Source organism: Petromyzon marinus, chromosome 25 (assembly GCF_048934315.1).
Source record: "Petromyzon marinus isolate PM22_M1 ecotype Great Lakes invasive population chromosome 25, UKy_Petmar_22M1.pri1.0, whole genome shotgun sequence".
Lineage (NCBI taxonomy): Eukaryota > Metazoa > Chordata > Hyperoartia > Petromyzontiformes > Petromyzontidae > Petromyzon > Petromyzon marinus.
Window position 1 is genome coordinate 17,913,059 of NC_133691.1, and position 23,936 is coordinate 17,936,994.

The following is a 23,936-nucleotide window of genomic DNA, read 5'->3' on the forward strand; positions in this document are numbered from 1 at the left end:
CTGCCCACATTATATAACCACGTCCCCTCAATCACTCTCCCCTGCACAACAAAAGAATGAAAGACTACTGTTGATATGGTTCTTGGTGAGCAGGTATCCTGTCGAGCCAATATTGTGGGCATTTGGGGTTTTGATAGTATTGTATTCTGAATAAATTGCCTTTGTGCATGGAAAGCATGCATAAAATGTCTCCTTGAAATCTGGATATTGTACTTGCTGAAATCGGTACATATCTGCTTCAGTTTTTGGGGTGTTCTATGGACCTTTCCGAGTCGGGACTCAATAAGAGTTGTGGGCCCATTATAACTGTGTAGGCTGGTGGTGGTTGGAGAGGGGGAAACATTTCAGAGTGGAGTGAGTCAATAATAGCTTACCCACCCAGCCCTATGTTTCATGCATGTTATGTTTGTCATGTGTGTCATGTGTGCTCACACAGGTCCACTACATGCTGCAAAACCCCATGCCACAAGACAGCACGAACATATTAAATATCAACCAAATGATTGAAAATGGCTGCTATACTGCAGCCTATCCACTGCATGACGTAAGTTGTTGGGGGGGTAGGGGGTGGAGGGCACACTGACACCCTACGGGAGGCCCAGGTACGACACCTGAATTGCACACCTGTATAGGACGCTATAGCATAGTCTAAAGCTTACCACATACTTAACATTAGTGTCCCACAGAGATGCGCCGCATAGGTGTCCAGGTTCCCCAGCTCACTAAACACACCTCTGATTTGCATGGTTGGCTACATACGGTGCAAAAGAAGTTCAATATCCATGCATTGGAAAGGACTCCACGAGCACTCTAGAGAGCCATTCTCAAGGGTATTTGGCCGACTATTTCACGTGGGACAGAAGTCTTTGGAAGAATTAGAAGTACCCACACTTCATCCCACAACACGTGAACAACCAATAGATTAACTGTGGGTGCACCCATTTACACTGCTTGCTGGGAAGAAGCAGCGTGATTAAGAAACGTGGTCATTGTTTTAACTGTCGTTCCCATGAAATCAAATGGGCGACCTCTAACTTTGCAAGTCCAGTGCAGTGTGCAACACCATTACACCACAGCAGCGCCACGGCAGAGTTTTGGGGGGGTGGAGCTGGTAATTTGTGAATGTCCATGCAGTGTTTGTGACTAACAATTGCTTTCCCCATGTCAGAGTGAGTCTGTTCATCCCACCAAAAACCCGAACACGCTGGGCGACCGCAACACGCTGCGACGGGAGTGGGCGAGAGCCGGGCGCTCTTTCAAGGAGCAGCCTCTTGACCTTGTGCGGTAAGTTCATGCCCTATCCACTGCTGGATGAAGACTTCCCCAAGCCTTCGCCATCTCTCCCAGTCTCCTGATGCAACGATCCATGTGGCTCCTGCACACATGCTGATTTCATTACTTAAATCTCTGTGGTGCACATCCTCTCAGACGCATTCCTTCTCTTGACTGCCACATCATTCTTAGTCTCGACCACAGGCCATCGTACCTCTTAGGGACGTGCCCTGTCCAGAAAGGTCCTAAGGCTGGACTTGAATGCTAGCTGGGAGTTGATAGCACAGACGGCTGGGGAAATGGAGTTCCAGAATAGCATTTGCCCATGCCTTCCCTGCTCTTCACATTTCCCTCCAGCCCATGGTCCTTGCTTACATATTCGATAGCTACACCACTGGTGCCATGTGCGGTTGGTGATGTTTGCGCTGTGTGTGCGAGTGATGTTGTCGGCACAGGTCATACTTCGGGGAGCAAGTGGGGCTCTATTTTGCATGGCTCGGCTTCTACACAAAGATGCTGATCTTCGCTGCAATCGTCGGCCTGATCTCCTTTTTCTTTGGAGTATTCAGCAATGACCGTGACATCACTAGGTACTGGCCCGACACATGCATACAGACAAATGCATACAAACACACACACATACACTCATGTGTCAGATGTAGAATTCACACAGATCTCCTGTATAGCAATACAGACTGAACAATGAGTATCAGCAAGCACCTACTAAGGCTATACACAAGTACATATACACGTAAAGTACATATAGACATACATATACACTTATATACAATCCCATGGGATGCTGCCATGGCGTAATAGTTACATTTCTAGAATTGCAGTTTATAGATTTCCAGTGCGATCGCCTGGCATGGCAGCTAAAATAATGGCTAGGTTTCTTCAGTTATCCCACATATGCTCAGCAGTATAAACGGAGACACCGCAGTTAGATGATTGGCAGTTCAGATGTGATGGGGTAAAATATGGGTACTCCCACCGTGTCCAAGACGTCTGGCCATCATGGACGAGTAGGCCAAATATCATCTCGAGGGGCAATCTAGAGCATTCTTTAGTGGAGGACCTTCCACCAGCAGTGGCATGAGCAAGCAATTTCAGGGCCACATCTTTAACATTTCACTATTAAAGTACATATGCACATATATACAATCTCATACAGTTTATATACATATACAGTACAAATATAGTACATTCAATATATTGTATATGTATATATGTTCCAAATGTCTCTGTTTCTAAAAGTAAATCCAAAAAATCAAGCCTAGCTACAATATTTCGGACAATCCAGGGAAAATTAAACATTGTTTTGGATTGCTCAGAAAACATGACATCGCCCATTGTGACGTCACTCACGACGACACGTATCACGTGGCATCGGGTTTCGTCACTCTTGTTCACATGAATATATTGTACATTCTTACGAATTGTAAATAATCCGAAAATCAAAAGCAAAAAATATTCAAATCCAAAATGTTTAAATGTGAAACGTATCCTTATAATACGACTTACACACATAGACTCTTTGGAGCTGCATGACGGACAGCGGGGAGCAAGTGCAGGAAATACATTGCTGTACTCTGTGTCTGGAGTCTTCGCTTCCCATATTCAACCCGTACTGACCAGTGTGGGATGACTAGAATTAAATAGCCCTCATGACCCACGAGGTGTGGGGAGGCCCTCAGCCAGAAGTCGATTGATAAAAGGGCTGTAAACACCCCTGGAAATCAATACATAGAGATGTTACACCACTGATATCAACGAAAATTATAATTAAACATCAGCAAATACCTTCTTTGGTTCTTTCGGTAAAGTCATGTAGAATGAGAATAAAATAATAAATTGATAAAATAAAATAACACAATAATATTCTCACGACGTTTCGGCCCCAACACAAGCGGCCTTCATCAGGTGAAGGGACGAGACTGTCTGGTAGGACAGCGCTGGAGTGAAAGAGCCACGTTCAGATCACGGCCTTTAAGCTGTGTGAGAGGAACAAAGCGCCTTGACAAAGGAATTAGCATATAATTTAGCATTGAAATGGCTGAATGATTAGCTTGTGACTGGTCACAGAAATAGCTATGTTAAAAGTTAAAGCATACACATCCGCAGAGGCACCCCTTGATAAAGGAATTAGCATAGAATTTAGCATTGAAATAGCTAAGTTAAAGCATACACATCCGCAGAGGCACCCCTTGACAATGGAATTAGCATAGAATTTAGCATTGAAATAGCTGAGTGATTAGCTTGTAACTGCTCACAGAAATAGCTACGTTAAAGTCAGAGCATACACATTCACCGAGGCACTTAGTACAAATCAAACAGGAGAATTTAGCATTGAAATAACTAGGCGAATTTAGCATTGAAATAACTGAGTGATTAGCTAGTGACTGATCACAGAAATGACTATGTTGAAGTCAAGGCCTACACATCTGAGCTATTCACAGTACTATATAGTGAACCAATAAGAAAACGTGCCAGTTTGTAGGTGGGGGAGTTGATAGTAGCTGCCATCGTTGAGAACTACTCAACGATGGCAGCTATACAAAAATAAAAAGAGATCCCACCAACAGCCTGGTCACCAAAACGAACAAAATCATCTCTGATTCAACAGCATTAATTGATGAGATCAAACAGTTCTCGTTGAAACCCTCTGCTGCCAGACCACCAAGATTATATGGCCTTCCAAAGATACACAAAGAAGATACACCCCTTCGTCCCATCGTCTCTACTATCAACTCCCCCACCTACAAACTGGCACGTTTTCTTGCTGATATACTGCGACCTTTCACTGGAAAAACCACCTCTGAGGTACTAAATTCTACTCACCTGGTATCGACAATCAAAGGCATTTCCCTGTCCCCAAACGACCTGCTTGTCAGTTTTGATGTGGTGTCCTTGTTCACCAAAGTCCCGGTACCTGACACCATCGCTATCATTGAAGACCTGGTTCATCAAGGACTGCATACTGATGTACCCCCCCTGGTGAGACATTGCTTAACCAACACATACTTCACCTGGAATGGAACTTTCTACAAACAAACTGAGGGCACCCCAATGGGCTCCCCCCTATCTCCGGTTGTAGCCAACGTATTCATGGAAAAATTTGAAACTGACGCCATCCAGACTGCCACTCTACGCCCGACCTTATGGAAGAGGTACGTTGATGACACCTTTGTCATCTGGCCACATGGCCAGCCTGCTCTAGACCAATTCCGCGACCACATCAATTCCATACACCCAGCAATCAGATTTACCATGGAGGTCGAAAAAGATGGCAAACTACCCTTTTTGGATGTCTTAATTAAAAGGAGACATGATGGTTCAATGAGCCACTCTGTCTACAGGAAAGCTACCCATACAGATGCTTACTTGAAACCGGATTCCCACCACCATCCATTCCAGAAGAACTCCCTGATCAAGACTCTATACCATAGAGCCCAATGCATTTCCGACCAGGAACACATTACCAGTGAACTCAAGCACGTACACCAGGCTCTCAGGGCTAATGGCTACTCCGACTACACAATCCGCAAAGCCATCACTCCAGTCATGAAGAAGGATCCTCTTGTGGAGCCACTCAAAACCATCACCTTACCCTACATTGCAGGGGTCACTAAAAAGATCTCCAAAATCCTGAATAAACACAAGATCCAGGTCCGATTCAACACAGTACATAAAATCCGTGATTTAGTTCCATCTGTAAAAGATGCTGTTCCAGACATACAATACCCGGGCGTTTACAAACTAAAGTGCCTCTGTGGTAGTAGCTACATTGGAGAAACCAAAAGACATATCTCGGACCGCATCCGCGAACATAAAGCAGACTTGAAACACGGTAGGACGAACTCCTCTGCCGTGGCAGATCGCTGTTATAATTCAGTGGGCTCACATGACATTGACTTCTCCAAGACGGAGGTTCTTTGCAAACCAACCGGCTACCATGAGAGATTCGTTCATGAGGCCATTCACATATACAAGCACAGAGACAATTTCAACCGAGAAGATGGATTCTGGCTTAGTAACCACTGGAAAGATGTTTTAAACCATTTCTGTTCTTAATTAATTGTATTTTTACGATGACCTTCAGACCGCAGCTCTTTCGCCAGCATTGACTCTTAATACCTCTCACACCACGGTTAATGGTATGGTTTTACAACATGGAGTATAATAGCGCCTCGCAGCTGTCTCTCTCCCCCTCCTCTGTTCCGACCATGGACGAACTCGTCCGTCTGAACGGGGCCCGTAGCTATCCGTGGTGCTAAAGTTGAGGGTAAGAATCCACCCATTTTTTCGCCATATAGTATTGTGATATATAACGACTTATTGTTGGTAGCTTAGCTGATTGGAGAATATAGAGTTTATTGATAACATTAAGGTAATTTATATTTTAGTTTTTTATTGGTTCACTATATAGTACTGTGAATAGCTCAGATGTGTAGGCCTTGACTTCAACATAGTCATTTCTGTGACCAGTCACTAGCTAATCACTCAGTTATTTCAATGCTAAATTCACCTAGTTATTTCAATGCTAAATTCTCCTGTTTGATTTGTACTAAGTGCCTCGGTGAATGTGTATGCTCTGACTTTAACGTAGCTATTTCTGTGAGCAGTTACAAGCTAATCACTCAGCTATTTCAATGCTAAATTCTATGCTAATTCCATTGTCAAGGGGTGCCTCTGCGGATGTGTATGCTTTAACTTAGCTATTTCAATGCTAAATTCTATGCTAATTCCTTTATCAAGGGGTGCCTCTGCGGATGTGTATGCTTTAACTTTTAACATAGCTATTTCTGTGACCAGTCACAAGCTAATCATTCAGCCATTTCAATGCTAAATTATATGCTAATTCCTTTGTCAAGGCGCTTTGTTCCTCTCACACAGCTTAAAGGCCGTGATCTGAACTTGGCTCTTTCACTCCAGCGCTGTCCTACCAGACAGTCTCGTCCCTTCACCTGATGAAGGCCGCTTGTGTTGTGGCCGAAACGTCGTGAGAATATTATTGTGTTATTTTATTTTATCAATTTATTATTTTATTCTCATTCTACGTGACTTTACCGAAAGAACCAAAGAAGATGAATCATTGCAGTCACGAAAGCTTTAAATCGAAATCAGCAAATACATTTTACTTTGGAAAATGCTTGATGTTGGAACCCATAATTTAGTCTGACTTTGTTTAAAGGGAGGGTATGACACATTCAAAGGTGGCATGACCTTTAGGCAAATTATATTTCTCATCCAAGTGTACTATGCCCATTAGTGTGTTTATGTTCGTGCGTGTCTATGTGTGCAGTGGAGAAATATGCAACAACACCATCGGAGGATCCCTGGTCATGTGTCCCCAGTGTGACCAAAAATGCACCTTTTGGAGGCTAAATGATACCTGCGAGACTGCGAAGGTATCACACAAATACACCATCGATGTTCCCTCTAAATAAGGATACTTATTGGTTTTTGGTGCTGTGCATCATTATCACAAAGCCAACTCACGTTGCTGAGATTGTATCATTAACATTAACCATGATCACTAGATTGCAGCACATCATGCTAAACACTATGCTGCCATTCGTGTGGGTGTTAAAAAAATTTATACTAATAATACACGTGTGATCATTTTTAAGGTAGTTAGTTATAGTTTTAGCAAATAGGGCATTTTAATGGACTAAGTCGATGGTTAGACAAATACATGAAAATGAATGCATCGTCACATCCCAGCGGGAGTGCAAAAGTTACTTTGTCTGAGTAAATCCGACACGATGTATTTCATGAGTATTTCTCCACGATCAATACAAGTGGACAAAGTATTTTGAAATCTGAATTTCAGTGCTAATTAGTTGACATGTCATAACGAAATAATGATTATTCACTTTAAAGTGTCAGAAATGTATGTCCACAATCATGGAACTGCCCATTGCTTATTTTGCTCTTTCTGTCACATTTATACAGATTTGTTTGATACATGAATAGCGCTATAATATCAGACATTGTAGAGCATTGTCATCTCCACAATTTAATGGATGTTTCATGAGTGATTAATCTATTTTAACTTAAAAATCAATCGATGCATCATTACTTTCCTGCTGTTGATATTGAAAAGACGTGGATGCTAAGATTTAAGGTTTAATTGTGACTAACACCTCTGATTATGCCGTTGCAGACTTCACACATGTATGAAAATCCGGTCACCATATTCTTCGCAGTTTTCATGGGACTTTGGGGTAAGTGATGCTAAGCATTGGCACACATTGTCCAGACACAGTGACAAGTATCAACATGTTTGCAATGATGATGAGCACATTTGGCCACATACAGTGTTAAAGAAGTTCAACATACATACGTACAACCATATACAGTACCATCATGTCTTGCAATGTTCGTATGCAGTGATCCTGACAGTCCTATTATGAACCCACTGCTCAATGAGGGTAAATTTGGACCATGACTTGCACACATTGTCCTACTCTTACGAATGATAACCGATAATCTTTAATGTCCACTGTGAAGCAGATGGTGTGTATTTTTGTGTAATTAATACACGGGCAATATTAATCAGGGCAGCCACATAATTTGAACCACGAACCTCTGCAACAAGCAACGAATGCGGTACCCCAAGGCGATTCCATGAAAAATGCAAAGTGGCCAGGTGGCTCAGAGTTCAGAGTGCTGCGTTGCCGCCGCTGAGATTCTGTGTTGAAATGAAAGTGGCCACCTGCGATTAAACCAGTTTCTCAATTATAGCAAGATGATGGTCTCAACTCAGTCACCGATATCTGCACAACAAATACAAAAAATCCATAATGTTAAAGTTGGTTCTGTACTTAATTAGGCTACATTCCAGCTCTGAGAATAAAAATGTTAGCTTGACTATCACGTAACAAACGCTCCTCTCCGTGGCAAAGCATTTGGGAAAGAGCTACCCCTACTGTGTGGACCAGAGATCACAGAGGTAGCTCTGTGACATTCACAAGTATCAACATGTTTGCAATGATGATGAGCACATTTGGCCACATACAGTGTTAAAGAAGTTCAACATACATACGTACAACCATATACAGTACCATCATGTCTTGCAATGTTCGTATGCAGTGATCCTGACAGTCCTATTATGAACCCACTGCTCAATGAGGGTAAATTTGGACCATGACTTGCACACATTGTCCTACTCTTACGAATGATAACCGATAATCTTTAATGTCCACTGTGAAGCAGATGGTGTGTATTTTTGTGTAATTAATACACGGGCAATATTAATCAGGGCAGCCACATAATTTGAACCACGAACCTCTGCAACAAGCAACGAATGCGGTACCCCAAGGCGATTCCATGAAAAATGCAAAGTGGCCAGGTGGCTCAGAGTTCAGAGTGCTGCGTTGCCGCCGCTGAGATTCTGTGTTGAAATGAAAGTGGCCACCTGCGATTAAACCAGTTTCTCAATTATAGCAAGATGATGGTCTCAACTCAGTCACCGATATCTGCACAACAAATACAAAAAATCCATAATGTTAAAGTTGGTTCTGTACTTAATTAGGCTACATTCCAGCTCTGAGAATAAAAATGTTAGCTTGACTATCACGTAACAAACGCTCCTCTCCGTGGCAAAGCATTTGGGAAAGAGCTACCCCTACTGTGTGGACCAGAGATCACAGAGGTAGCTCTGTGACATTCACTTTTGTGTAACGTTTTGTAACACGAAGAGCAGCACTGCTCTGTTATAGATCCAAAGGAAAACTCAATCTCATGCCATGCCACTCAGTGCAAGTGGGATAAAATTGTGGCAATGTACCAAAAAAAGCCAATAAAGGTATTTATGAAAGAAAAAAAAGTACTAATGAAGTTACTTTGAACATTACATTTAACAGACTACATTAGGTAACCTTTGAACCCTTGAGCAATCGATAGTGAAATTACTTTTCTAAGTAAATCCTCCCCGTGTGGTGTGTCGCAACAGCCACGGTGTTCCTGGAATTTTGGAAGCGTCGCCAGGCATCGCTCGCGTACCGCTGGGACCTGACGGCAGCGGCGGAGGAAGGAGACCCCATCCGGCCCGAGTACCTGGCTCGCTGCACGACCACGAAATGTAACATCATCACCATGGTAATGCTTTTTGCTGTCACCACGGCGACTACCTCATGGCACAAACACACCTCTGTTTTGTAATGTTGCATGTGTAACTGTTCACTGTTTTCCTAGTTTTTCTTCTAACATATTTGTTGGCCTTTGGTCAATTGTGTTTTCCTCCCAATATTATCCCGATTGTCCTATCGGCATCGTTATGAAACAATGTCCATTTGGAACTCTATGTTATGGAAAGGTTTGCTGAAGCAGATGTTACATAATTACTTATAAGATCCCTTCAAGTGAACACACACTAGAGGGTGGCCCTTTCGCATCAGCCCTGCTACAAAGAAATGTTCATGATGGTCAAACTCATCTTTTTTAATTCTGAAAGGTGAAATTTGTCCAAATTAAGAAAAGAAACAAATGTAATATTGGTGACCAGGCTGATCGGCTTACTACTTGGTTTTATTGGAGGCAGCTGCCTGGATTAAAACCAAGAAATCTCAGCGCTGCCAGCTCAACTCTCAGACATCAGGACCATCAAATCCATTCCTTTATATCATCGCATGCTTAACTAGTAGTGGGGAAAACAAATAATAGTTCATCAGTCAACCTTAACGGCTCACACTAACATTGGTCACTCCGACAGACTAATCTATATACAAATGCTTTTCCGTCTGGGTCCGTGCATTGTGAGTGCAGAAGGAGGAGCCTCATATGCCTAAGAGGATACTGAGGTTCCGACACTGCCTCTCCGGGATCATGGTGTTGTTCTGGGTGAGTCCGCCAACTCAACAGCAACATTGAACCCCTTCTCCTGATCCAGTGAGCTATGGCCAAGTCACCTGCTATGTTCCTCATCTTGGAGGCGAAGCAGGTTTTGAGCCTGGGTACTGCACGAATGGGTAACCATCATGCACAAAATGGACTGTAGGCTGCTGCAGAGCTACCTTGTGGCCAACAGAGAACTGCATTCTTTTGCTTCCATCCTTTACCAACCTGTACTGGTGTGCATGGTGAAGTATGGGAAAATAACCCTGACAATCTGCGCAGGGTTGGGAAGGCCATCATCCAGCAGTGGATTCATATACGGGTTATACACATATATATATTTTTACTTGACCCAATCCTAACCTCCACACTCTGCTCCACCAGTCAGAATCGCTCTCAAACTATGTTGTTCCTCCTGTGTGATCCATTGAGTGATTACAAGTGGGGGTATAGATACATGCATAATTATATAACTTACAGCCCTTTGTCAATCCAATCACCTGAAATATCTACAGGTGGCCCAAGGCAATGAATACATCATGAGCCGTATCATGTTATCCACCTGCTCCTGTCAACCTCGATTTGGGTTTCTCGAGACTAGTCCTCGGCCTTAAGGCCAGATGGAAAAGATTTCCTCAGCTCCTTGGCCTTGAGTGTGTGGCCTCAGTCCGAGGAGTTTTACTAGAGGTACCGACCTTGACACTGGCCTCATACTAGCGCACCCAACCTTGAGTGACCTTGACACTGATTGTGGCCTAAAAAGCTGCCGCCTTGGCCTCACCTTGGCCCTGTGGCTTTTGGTCTCAACTTCACATCTGAACGTGGCTCGAGGTCAAGCAGGGCCAGGGATAGTAATTCCTTTCATAACCTTGCATCATTTTCTACAATTGACCACGTGACGTTACCATTACACGTTCATTGTGTGTGATGTTAGCGAAACAGCTCAGGTTTTGTTTAACATGTAGGCTTTTCGCGACCAATATCATCCATAATATTTTTTTGGATTAGATCGCGTAAATATGTGTCATTAAATCCACCACCACCCGACAAAGCCAATTAGTAAAGTTGTTCACGTAAACAGAACATGCCAATTCGTTACTAGTATAGCAAATTCACAATATCTACAATCTGAGTACGACATTTTGCCAGTCATTTGGTTCTGCTGTAGACAAACGAACTGGCACCTCCTGAGCCACACCAGGCTAGCTCGGCACAGCTAACTCACGGCTTGGTTATATAGTGGAAAAGAGCTACAAGACTGTCAATCTCACCCACCTGTGTGTTTCTTGTGTTACTGGCAGATCCTCCTGATTCTTGCTGCAATTTTGGGTGTGGTTGTTTACCGCCTGTCCATCTTTGGCATACTCTCCTCGAGTATCCCCAATCATGTGACCAAGATCAAGGTGATCGGTGCCCTACTCACACCTGATATGGTTACCACCATCACGGCCTCCATCCTCAACATCGTAATCATATTGCTACTCAACAAAGGTTACGACAAGCTGGCCCTCGTCCTCACTGATCTGGGTAGGTGTCATCACCATCACGGTTTGCATATGTTTATTTTATTATACGCCACAAGAGAACACATGTAAATTTGAAGCTTGGATAAATGTTGTGCATGGTAAATAATGTCGCTGTAAAAATGTCATCATGATTTTAACCTTGCACCATGGGGCCATGAATAGCAGCATCAGTGCATCATCCAGTCACTTGTTCAACTACTGCCTGTTTTTGTCAGAACTCTCTTAAATTTTTCCTCCAGTTTCATTCCGATTGGGCTATCAGAATCGTGTCTTGAGATGAAGTATCCAATGGGATCTCTTGTAGACCAGTGCAACCCTTAATGTCATGAAATGGCCCTAGAAGTGAATATCACTGAGCTACCTCTGAGACCCTTCATTCAAGTGAACTCTGGTTCACACATTAGGGGGAAGCACTTTTCAATCCACACTACTACGGAATATAATGTTAATCTCGTAACAGTCAAATTGCTCATTCTCACAACTAGAATTTCACCAAATTAAGTGATGAACCAAATGGTGTATGTTACAAATGTATATGCCATCATTAGTAACCGTCCTGAAGCCATCAATTCACTGCACTTGAGAACACATGTTACCAGAGGCCGCTGCCTGGATTTAAACCCAGGATCTCAATGGTGCCAACTTAGCACTCTGATTTCACCTCTCGATCCATTGAATCACTGAATGTAATTGTGGGCTGACCCTCACTGCTGCATTGCTACCTTCTAGTCAGCTGTCAGCTATCTGCTTGTGTTGCTCATGTTGCCAGCTACTGAGCCCTTTATTAGTAATTTATCCTGCTGAAGCCTGCACCCCCTCTGAAAGGTGACCCATGATAATTACTAAGATACACCTTATAGATATTTGAGAATCAAGTGCACTGGCTTTCAGACATCATACGGACAGTGTAAATGGCTTAATTGCAAATGGAGACTGAAGGACACTCCACAGGGCGAATGTGGTGAACAACACCTGGTAAACAACTTGTGCACTGTCACTCATTCCCCAGCAACATCTTTGAAATTAACTTTTGATCTTCAAATTCATTTTAATGGATATCAAAGCACGTTACATTGTGAAATGTTGCTATTCCTCAATGCGGCATCATTATCAGTGGCTTCTCGTAGCCTGTGTGCCAGAAACTATGAAAGTAATATCAAAACTGATTTCCCTGTTTGATGTTTGTGTCCATGTGTGCCTTTGTATCACACCCACAGAGATGCCCAAGACGCAAGGAGAATATGAGTATCGGCTGACGTTCAAGAAATTCTTATTTCAGTTCGTCAACTTCTACTCGGCGTCTTTCTACATTGCATTTTTCAAGGGGAAATTCATCGGCTTCCCCGGAAGCTACACTTACTTTGGAAAATGGAGAATCGAGGAGGTCTGTAGATCTGAGGGGTTGGCCCCTCTGTTTTCTATGCTGTTTGTACAACATTTTTATGTTTTAATTTGTAGTTGATATTTTTCCCAACAATTGTCTTCACACCGTGCTGTTGGTGAAATGTCGAAATAAGGACTCTTTCTTTTGGAACTCTAAAAGGCCTCATTGTCTTCACACCTGGTCACCAGCTCTAGCATTAACACAGTCTCCGGAGTAAAACAGTTTTCGAAACCAGACTTGAGAGAGCACGAGGTCACCACGAGCAGAACACGTGTTAGACTGATGCAATTGGTAACCCAGTTAACTTGAGGGTGTTAGTTTATCACATATTTTGCAAGTAGTACCCTTGTGGTCTCTCATTGGACATTTTCAATTATATACCGTATTTATCAAACGCCATTTATTTAAAATTATATATTTGATCATCCTTAAAAATGTACAGTATTTCAGCCCCCCTCAAGGATATGTTTAGCCACTACCTATGACTCACTGTGGCGCAGTGGAGCACGTTGTGTTAGAGAACGGCCCCGTAATATGATATCAAGAACGAATTCTGGAGTAAGGAATTAAGCAGCATTGCGTTGTGCACACGTTAAATCAATGTCATTAAGACAGTGTTAATGACACGTAGTTTAACATTTACATAATTGCCATTCAGAGTCACCCTGAGTATTTGCAGTCACTCTATGCTCGGAAGAAAGTCCATTGCCCAAAATGTGCACCTGTTGCTCATGTTTCTGTTTGAAGGCAGACTTGTTGACACATGAGATGATTATAATGAGTACATTTGGTGTTATATTAAGGTGCCTACTTCTCCTGCTGCAGATTTGTAGGAAATCGTCACGAGGGTGATTCATTGATTGATATCCTCTCAAAAACAATACACATAAAGGATAAAGAATAGAGCTTATTATTTAAGTGCCTCTGTGTTTTCTACCAACTTAATTTCATGTTTTACGATTATTATATTTACTAGACGATGCTCTGGAATTAAACTCACCTGATACTAAACACCAACTGCAGTATGCATGTTGTGTGTTGAACTTATTTTGCACCGTACACAGCCTGCATCGGATGTGTGGGGGAAGGACAACAAACAAAACATTATCAGATGCGCCACCATTTTCTTTATTTAAAATACATGAGGGGGAGGGGGAAAGTGTTTCTTATAATCTGGAGAATATTGATATTCTTAATCACTGTCCCCTCTAACATATGGAGCCGTCAGTTTTGCAGTGTGCAATTGACTGAAGAGAAGAATGTGAGAGGATCATTAGAAATGATGTGTGGTATCCATATATGTATTACCCAATATTTCATATCTTCAGTGTTTAACCTGAATCTATTCTCCACCTCATCCCCCCTCCAGTGTCCCCCAAACGGCTGTCTCTTTGAACTGACTTCTCAACTCACTGTCATCATGGTAGTGAAGCAGATGGTTGGCAATTTTCAGGAGGTCATCATCCCGTAAGTATCGCATGAACACATGATAGCTGTGAAGTCTGATTACGGCGTTTCCTCGTGTAACGCGGTAGATGCGTTCCTGAAAATTTCCGCATGAAGTAAAAACGCGCAAGGAAGGAATTACTAAGTTAATCACATTTGCACAGTAAAATCAACTTGCAGTCATCCCATGGTGGGATAAATAACTCAGGCTAGGCTGCCGTGTTACTGTATCATTCGGCATGCTTTATCAAACTGCTCAGCCGCGCAACTCAAGACAGTCGTTCATCGTCGACTGCTCAGGAAAGCATTATAATGGCCGCGTTCGGCGTTTTAACAGTGTGCATTCCACATTATAATGGACACGTTCCACGTTGTGTGAAAAGTTTTCCCAAATATAGGAACCATGTTACAATGAAAATGTGTTGTGTGAAAACGCATTCAGTGAAAAGTCGTGTCGACAGCTTGTTAGCAGTGTGCACTGGTTAAGCAGTGAACACCAGTCAACTGGACAAAGTTCACCTCGTTAGTATCATGCGAGATTCCGATCAGACGCTTCGTACATAGTTTCATAATATTAGACAAGCAACTCCCATGACTGAAAGAGTGTAGTGGATTGACAACGGGCTAAATGAAAAACAGCTACTACTTAGGTTTTAGCAGTTGTTTTGTACAGCTCTCTGACATGTTTTGTGTCATACCGCATATTGTTTGGCATGTCTTGACGTTTCGCTCCACGTGCTTGGGATATTCACATGATACAACCTGAAAACGCAGTGGAAAGCTATGAAATAGCAAACCTAGAGTTGATGAACAAATGGATATGCACGTGTGTAAGGGTGTCTCTGTGTCTGCACATGCGTACCTCCCCCCTCAATTCCCCAGATGGTTCAGCAATTGGTGGGCCCAGCGTCGGGCCAAGCTAAGGCCTGAGGCTGTCTACACGCGCTGGGAGCAAGACATGGACCTACAGCCCCAGAGCCCACTTGGACTCTTTGATGAATACCTCGAGATGGGTACAATGAGCTCAGAGGATCACACTACGGAGTCAACGCGTTTTACTTTATTATTTAAAAAAACACACACAATTGGGTATCATTTGACTATATAGGCACGTGTGTACGGCCCCTGTGTATCTGTCGGACATTGTTGTGGGAGGGAAATTACCCACACTTCGGGTTGTTGAAGGCAGGGAGCACAGATGTAAGAGCTTAGATGTACAATACAAAAATGTAATTTGCTGCACTGTCCTCTGCTGCTCACAACCCCACAATAACTATTGCATGGTCACCCATCCAACCAATTTTCAGGCTCAGCTCTCCTTAACTTCTGGGATCTGATTAAATCTGACACGTACTGGGTGATTTGGCCATAGGCACCAATCTATGGATATACTGTAACACAATTGTCTTTGAGCATGCGCGTATGTGCATATGTACGGAGTTAAGTTTTAGAAACAATAGGAGCACATATTTGCTCCTCTTGTCTGCTAACCAATGCAGCTACATTGGTCAGCTTGGGTTGACGTTTCTCCCCCTTACTATTTATTTAAAACTCTTGTGCATCATGTCCACTGTGGTTAACTGCTGTGATTTGTTGGCATTTCAGCCACAGTGCATATGCCTAAAAATGTGTGGTACGGTTAATGGAGTCCTCAATACAGGATGTGATCTAGTTATTATAGCCACCTAGTGGTGGAAAATGGTGCGAAAGAAACCCAGGTGAACCAGAGCTGAGCATTAAAGATGGTAGTGGCTGGTCGCATCTCAGTGGCCAATGTAATGGACACGATAATTTTGTGAACAAATGATACGAAAATGTGATCATATTTTGGGGTCTCCTTTGACTAAAACACATTCAATGCATTGAAAATATGTTTTGTTTGCTTAAAGTAATCACAACATAACAGCATTAAGAGTGTGTGTCTATATCCTGTTTCACTCATTATCCTATCCTTGCCCCCCCTACCCATTCTCAAAATATACCCCAGTTATCCAATTCGGGTTTGTCACTCTCTTCGTGGCATCATTTCCACTTGCGCCATTGCTCGCACTGCTGAACAACATCATCGAAGTGCGGGTCGACGCGTGGAAGCTCGTAACGAAGATGAGGAGGCCTGTGGTTTCGCGAGCAAGAGGAATTGGAGCCTGGGCCGACATTCTGAGTTTCATTGCCACCCTCTCTGTAATCACCAATGTAAGTCGCCAGATTGTCCGCTCGCTTTCTCGCTCAGTATCCCATCTTATGAGTGACATAACATGTCATGTTAGCCGTGTGGGTTCTTTTTACCATACTTCACCATTCTGGTCATGGCAGGTTTGAGAAGAGGTGTAGTGGGGGACCAGGAGCGGTTCGGGTATCACTCGTCACTGATGTTAGTCGTAGCTGGAAGTCAATTGCATGTGTGCTGAATTCAAAGTGCAGTGCACGAATCACTGCACCACCACTCCTATCCACTCTCTCCCAAAATCGCAAAAGGTAAAGCCTTGCAATTGCTTGCTCATGTCACTGCTGGCAGAAGGGCCTCAACTAAAGGTAGCTCTAGAGAACCCCTCTACACGGTATTTGGCCTACTCTTCCATGATGACCAGACATGTTGTAAGATGTGGAATTACCTGCGCTAAAACAGTGATGAACCCATTTATATTGCTAATTGGACAGAGGTGGGGGAGATTTAAGAAAATGATCCATTGCTTCAACTGTTGTGTCAGGAGACTGAACTGACGACTGCCAGATTGCAAGTCCTTATATGGTAACCATTTCACTCTGGCAGCAACCCCCCAAATTGTATTTGTGAAAATTAATGTAATTGCCAAGGTAAGATGTTCAGAAGCCTTGGTCAAATCATTGCATGCTAAGTGACCGCTATCGCTGTGCCTCCGTATGCTAATTCCACAGTCATGCATCTTGGCGTTCACAACGGACATCATCCCACGCCTGGTGTATTATTATGGATACTCAGCAGAGTATGGCACAGGTTCGCCTACAATGCATGGGTACACGGAGGACAGCTTTTCAATTTTCAAGATCAGCGACTTCAAGGAGCAAAATTATCCCAACATCCTGCCAGCCTGGTTTGATCCGGCAATCCACACAACCTGCAGGTTTGTGCCATTCAGTGTCATGCCCAGCTATCGGGGGTGCCGTCCCTGCGAATGTGATGCACTGATGTCTGGGTGTGTTGTCCAGGTAGATGCGACATCCTTCTGGGTGTGGCGTCCTCCTGGCTCTGCCCCTTCCTGATTAGGCTCATTCTCTTCCTCTTTTCACTCCGTGACTTTCCTTTTAAGACCCACACTTCCCCTAGGCCCCACCTCTGTTTATGCCCTGCCCCTTACCGTGGACACAGGGTTTGGCTTAGTTGGGTAGTAAGGGGTTGTGGTAGGGTTGGGGGAAGAGTGTGCATGGTGGGTGGGGACAGTAAAGGGGGTGGGGGGGGAATTGGAGGGGGGGAGCAGTGGGTACGGGTGGGATGGCTTCACAACCAAAGTCCCACTTAGAGAAATATAATAATAGATTGATATAAATTCTAGCTCATTGTTACCTTGCTAAAGAGTAATGTTATTTATTTATCTATCGATCCACGACTGCTTAATTGAGTCTCAAGATCCCTTTGCAGGAAGACCGTGCATTGGGATTCCAGTTTAAGGTGGTCTTATGCATGTGGGATGCAATAAGAGGTCCTGGAGAACCCATGATATTGAAATGAAGCTTAAAGGTTCACACAGACATGAAACCACTTGGTCTACAGCCATCTTCTGGTCACCTCAGCACAGATAGTTAAGAAATTGATGCGATCTACCAACCCTTTTCTCTAACGTTTTTGAATTGCTGGCATACACAACTATAATCAATATAACCATATTGATCGATATTTAATATAACCTTACTTGACTATGATCAAATCACCACGAATACAGCTGATCTTAGATTCCGGAAGTCAAGCCGGCTTGAGCCTTGTTCGTGCTTAGATTGATGATCACCATGCACAATGCAGGTGCAGTAGGTGACTGTGGAGCTAGGTTGTCAGCAGTGGGTAGTTCAGCAAAATTAACAGTTGTGCTATATTGCTCTCCCATTATCTGTACTCCCTGCCTTCACCAACCTGGCACGGACCAGCGTGAACCATTGTCAAAAGAGCCCCCACAAGCTGCACGTTGTGGGAAGGCCCTCTTTCAGAAGCGGATTTTTTTAAGGGCTGTGAACGCATTTACCGTTTTAGCACAACCATACTTGTTCAATTTAGCGCCAACTCTACTTTCGAGGCACTTTGCTTAATATAGTCCATGCGTGCTTGTGGTTGTACGTGTGTAGGTATCCAGGTTACCGCTACCCGCCGGATCATCCCCAAGCCTACTCCGTCACCAAGCAGTACTGGCAAGTACTGACGGCAAAGCTGGCCTTCGTCATTGCCATGCAGGTACACATCAACATGCACACACACACACATTCATAAACCCATTGAAAGATAAAGGTACAGCCCTCCAATTACTTGCTCATGTCACTGATGGCAAAAGCGCTCCTGCTATAGGGAGCTGAAGAGAGACCCTTAAGATGTATTTTTACCGCTCTTCCACACTGGTCAGACGTCTTGGGAAGATGTGGGAGTTCCCACACTGGTCAGAACCAAACTCAGCCGACCAATTGACTGGATGTATTCCATTTACACTGCTAGGTGGATAGAGGCAGTGGAATGTAAAAAAAAACTTTCACCATTGTTTACACTCCCACGACCAAAGATCAATTCACACCCGTGACCTCTGGATTGCAAGTCTAGTGTGCAAAGCCTTACACTACTGCACCATCGTATAGACTCATCTGTGAGCAGTTGTTAAGGTCAGCAGAGCAAACCGTGATCATTGTCAATGGGTCATTACAGATAATGCCAGTAATGCTATTACACCTCACAATTGCACAGTATTTCTGAGATCACAAATAATAGTGGTAATACAATACTTTCATCATGCAGCAGACGATTCATGTTGTTGATGCAATTTGTCACACGTAAGCATGTGTGCTTGTGGGAAGGGGAGCGGCTGCGTTGTTGTTTGTGAACTGCGCTACCAATCCTGTGTGACCGGAGTACTATTTCTGGCCACAGCCAACAACAGTGGAAAATATTAGAACCAGTGTTGAGCTTCCCTTAAGTTGATTCTATCTTAAAATGAGTACTTGATGAAGTGTGTGAAAATCATCACTGGCGAGATAAAGGTGCACACCACCCCCACAGGCACTGTGCGAACCTTCATAGATGCACTTGTCTCAGTCTGTGAAAGGCTACACAGGGAATCTTTGTAGTGGTGACATGGCCGAGTGTAAGTGTTTGCTGATTGTTGCGGTAATTTGCGGCTGCCCAGGTGAATACGGTGGGTGCATTAACTGCACATAAATGTTGCCTGCTGCATAGTGAACGTAAAAAACCCATTAAGTAATTCAAAAAAAGTGCCTCGGTATAATTTGCCAAATGTTCAAAAATTACTCAAATGACTTAATTTAATTTGGGAAAAACGACGTAACAATATAATATCCCTAGGCTGCAGGTCCCCGGAATAGTTGACCTGAGATGTAAAGCACTTTGAGATGCTGCCATATTATATTTAGTAAGCACCCTTTACATGCAAATCCTGAAACTGAAAATCCTTTACCTGTGTGTGGACGTGTGCAGCACGTGGTGTTACTCACGAAGGCCTGCATTGCATACATCATCCCGGACACGCCATCCCATGTGCGCGCCTGCATGCGCCGCGAGCGCTTCGTCGTACAGACGATTCTGCAGCAGGCAGAGCTGGGCCGTCTCCATAACACCCTCCTCACCGATGCCCCCAGCTCACCGCCATCGCCTCAATTCCACGTTGAGGATGAGCAGGCAGAGATGGGCCTGCTTCGCTGCTCACTGCATAAGGAGTCTCCTGGCGTATTGCACCCACCCCAGCGGTGCCACATGGAGAATGAGCAGGCAGAGAAGACTGGTGACGACTCACTGCTGAAGGGATCCGAGGAGGAATCAAGCAGCGAGGATTCGTCAACTGTCTTCTACAGCATATAAATCTACTCAGACTTTTAAAGGAGGCTGCTATCCTAACGCTGTTTGCACGTGGACAAGGACATTGCAGTCGAGGACTATCTGTATATATATTAATAAATAGTTTATGATTTAACATGTCTCAATCATCTCATGTCTTTTCATACGAATCACGATGTGAATGAGGAAAACTAGAAATTATTGTTATTTTGTAAATATTTTTTATTTTGGTTTAACACGTAGGCTTTCGGGCCCAATATCATCCATAGAGGTGTTTTTTGGGTTAGATCGCGTACATATATAAACGTGTCGTTAAAACCCGCCACCACTCGATACAGCCAACTAGTAAGGGTTGTCACGGAAACAGAACAAGCCAATTCGTCACTGGTACTTTGGAGAGCCAAGCCACAACATTTATAATCGGAGTACGACGTTTTGCCAGTAATTACAACTAGCTTCATCAGGCGACAGCCAGATTTGTGACACTCTCGCGCAAAGTGGGGGGGGGGGGGGGAGATTACCGAGTCAACGTACATTATGCATGTGCATAATGAGAGCATTTTGATCTTGTCCTTCCTGTCTATTGTGTATTAAAATAGCCGTACCAATGGTAATCCCTATTGAAGTATGGTGCCCTTTATAGGCATGCATTTAAATAATGTATTATTTGTTGGCACCCGTGTTCAGCAGTAGCAGAGCACACGTGCCAACAAGGACACTCAGTTGATTTTAATGTTGAAGTTCTGTGCAAAACTAGCTACTGCTGGCCAAGAATAATTCGAGAATCTATCGAAATTGAAAGAAAAATTTACCGTACGGATAGCTACCGCCTTTGTGCTGTGTGGAAGCGACCCATCAAATAGTACATTAGATGAAACTCCGAGTACCCACTCAGGAGGTATAGTGGTAAAGCAGTGGAGGAAAAAAAAGCAAATTTTTAAATTTGCCCTTGTTGAATGATAGAGTCGAGACACACAGCAAGCGAGATTAAGAAAGCGCATCGGAAGAAATAACGGAGGTGAGAGAGAGAAACAATTGCCTGCTGGAGAAGGAAAGGCATTCCTACCGAGGGAGACAAGTTGACAAAGATTTTGATAATGGGAACCGGTGGCGTGGCTCGATCTTCCCTATGTGCGCAACACGCTACCGAAGGAAAACAGAAAATCCTATTCAAAGGCTAAAATAAGCTCCATTTTTTGTATAAGAACCCGATAAACAATAACCCCATCCATAGACTGAGGAAGAAAGGGAAGAGCCTGAACAAAGGGAGGAGATTACGACGGAGATGGGTTGGAGGTGGAGAGAAGGGGAGAGGGGAGGCCGTAAAGGCGGCTGCACATTCAAGGAAAGCGGCGTAGAAAGAGTTGAACGGGGACATGGAGACAACAGACAAAGGGTGGAGAAAGAGGAAGAGAGGATCTTTCAGTGCTCCCTACAGGAAACCCACAAAACTGAATTTCCTAAACTCGTGTCGCCTCCGTGACAGCAGCACCACCAACGCCACAGACTCACGCTCCCCTAATTGATAATACCATCTCCATTGCCGACCAGCCACGAGATGGCTGCTCTCAACACCTCGGTCGTGGTGTATGCAACAAAAGACTTCCGGCTGGTGAGCAACCGGCCATTGCGAGGGTTGGAAATAAACTGAAGCACGGGGCGACTCCCACAACCTTCGGGTATTTCCCAACTGGATGACGTCTTGGGACGAAGCCAGAAGTAAGCCAAATCCGCACTCAATAAATGGGACAAAGATCCCAGAGAAGCCTCCAGAAATGTCACAGGAGGCTCGGGTGTGAGAAACCAGACTCCATGTGGGGTCCTCCAGACCTTTGCCCTCCAGTTCATCAACATTTGTAAAAGCAGGACGTCTCAAAGGTACGTAGCATGGGTGAGGTAAGAGGTTGAGAACCACGTTCCGAGATTAGGCGCTTTGACAGGTTGGGGTCCGAGTTAACGTTTAATGGAGCTCACCCTACGACATTACGGATAGAAGGATAGTGTGCCGGCACAATCCGGACACCCTACTACACCGAAACACTCTGCTGCATCAAACTCCCTGGTACAGCTAAACACTGGCACGATTACGCTCAAATACACACAAACTCTCGCTCAGCCAGTTGGTACACAGGTTGTCAGTTGTGGGGGACGCGGGCCCCCGGCTCCCCCCCCGGGGGAGGGCTGATCTCGAGAGGGCTGCGGGCTCCGGACTCCTCGCTCGAGTGAGAGCAGCCTCTACTCGGCTCCTCGCTCGCGGGGAGAGGGCTGCCGCTCTCCGGCTCCTCTCTGTGGCTCCAGATCCACCCAGGACAGAGATCACAACCCCAGTCTCCTCCAACAGCTACCACAGACACAACAAATCCGTCAACATCAGTTGGTTGACACCGAGGCGACCGCAAGGCAAACACCGGCTTAAAGCTAAACGATACGCATGGAGCTGCATCTCACAATGCAGTGCACGAAAACTGATGAAATAATACAGATTTAAGTTTGCAAATTAACACAAAATTCGTTCTCAATTTTAGTTTTCCAAATGCGCTATCGGCGTAATGTCAAGAGACAAATAAATCATCCATTCGTAAATCTCGCATAGCCGTGCAGGCCCTGTGTCATAAAATGCGGTGGGTTGCCTTTTATCTTGTACACAATAGGAGCCAACACTTTCACATTAGCTGTGTTATGAGATTGTGCGGCGCACGAGAGTCAAGCTGAAATTGTTATTCTCAGAGATGGAATTAGGAAAATGAAGTGCAAAACCCAAGTTTAATGAGACTGTAATTTTGTGCAGTCGCTGGTGACGGGGCTCGGACGATCGACTTGATAAGACTTGAGACCTCGGTTTCAACCCAAGCAGTCAAAATCCAGATTCACGCCCAGAATCTCATTATTGCCAACGCACAGCTTTGATCTCTGAGCCACCCGTCCACTTTGCATATATAGTGTTATCATATATTTTATCTGAATGTCACCGCTGTACACTCAATTTTAACGGTGATTTTCAATATCTACCTTTGGGATGTTTGCCAAATTCACAGATATTTTTTAAGAGTGACAAGAGAAAACCCATGCATCTTACGTGACACTTTGTTGTGCTCTGCATTGGCAGTGATTAAATAACGCTTAAAACGTATTTGAGTTATCGACAAATGAGTTTTAAGTTCGTAATAATAAACTAATATTACCGCGCACAATTTTGGAAACAAACTTAACATTGAGCGCCACTCGGAGGCGATAAGTACATTCAAACTTTGCACGGGCAGTGTCGTACACCTACTTGCTGTACTGCCTCTTACCAGCTGGAGGCGGGTGGGCTCACGCACGCCACGTACGCACCTGGGCGTTGCGGTGGAGGATGTCCAAGAAGGAGCCGAGGCCCAGGCTGGGGAGGTCGCGCGAGTCAAAAGCTCGGCAAGCTGCTTCTCCACGCGTGACAGCGCGGGTAGGCCCA

The 23,936-nt window shown here is 44.1% G+C and overlaps 1 protein-coding gene across 1 annotated transcript; it reads left to right on the forward strand.

Annotated features, from left to right (window-relative positions):
• The first annotated feature begins 1,128 nt into the window (after window positions 1-1,128).
• On the forward strand, window positions 1,129-23,601 carry LOC142929095 (anoctamin-5-like). The gene is made up of 16 exons (XM_076069547.1): window positions 1,129-1,139; window positions 1,171-1,284; window positions 1,728-1,862; window positions 6,578-6,683; window positions 7,442-7,502; window positions 9,233-9,378; window positions 10,045-10,119; window positions 11,415-11,640; window positions 12,857-13,023; window positions 14,393-14,490; window positions 15,352-15,482; window positions 16,457-16,662; window positions 17,365-17,540; window positions 18,781-18,886; window positions 20,132-20,370; window positions 23,595-23,601. Exons 1-16 carry the CDS (start codon window positions 1,129-1,131, stop codon window positions 23,599-23,601), a joined length of 2,004 nt encoding a protein of 667 aa, XP_075925662.1.
• The last annotated feature ends 335 nt before the right edge of the window (window positions 23,602-23,936 follow it).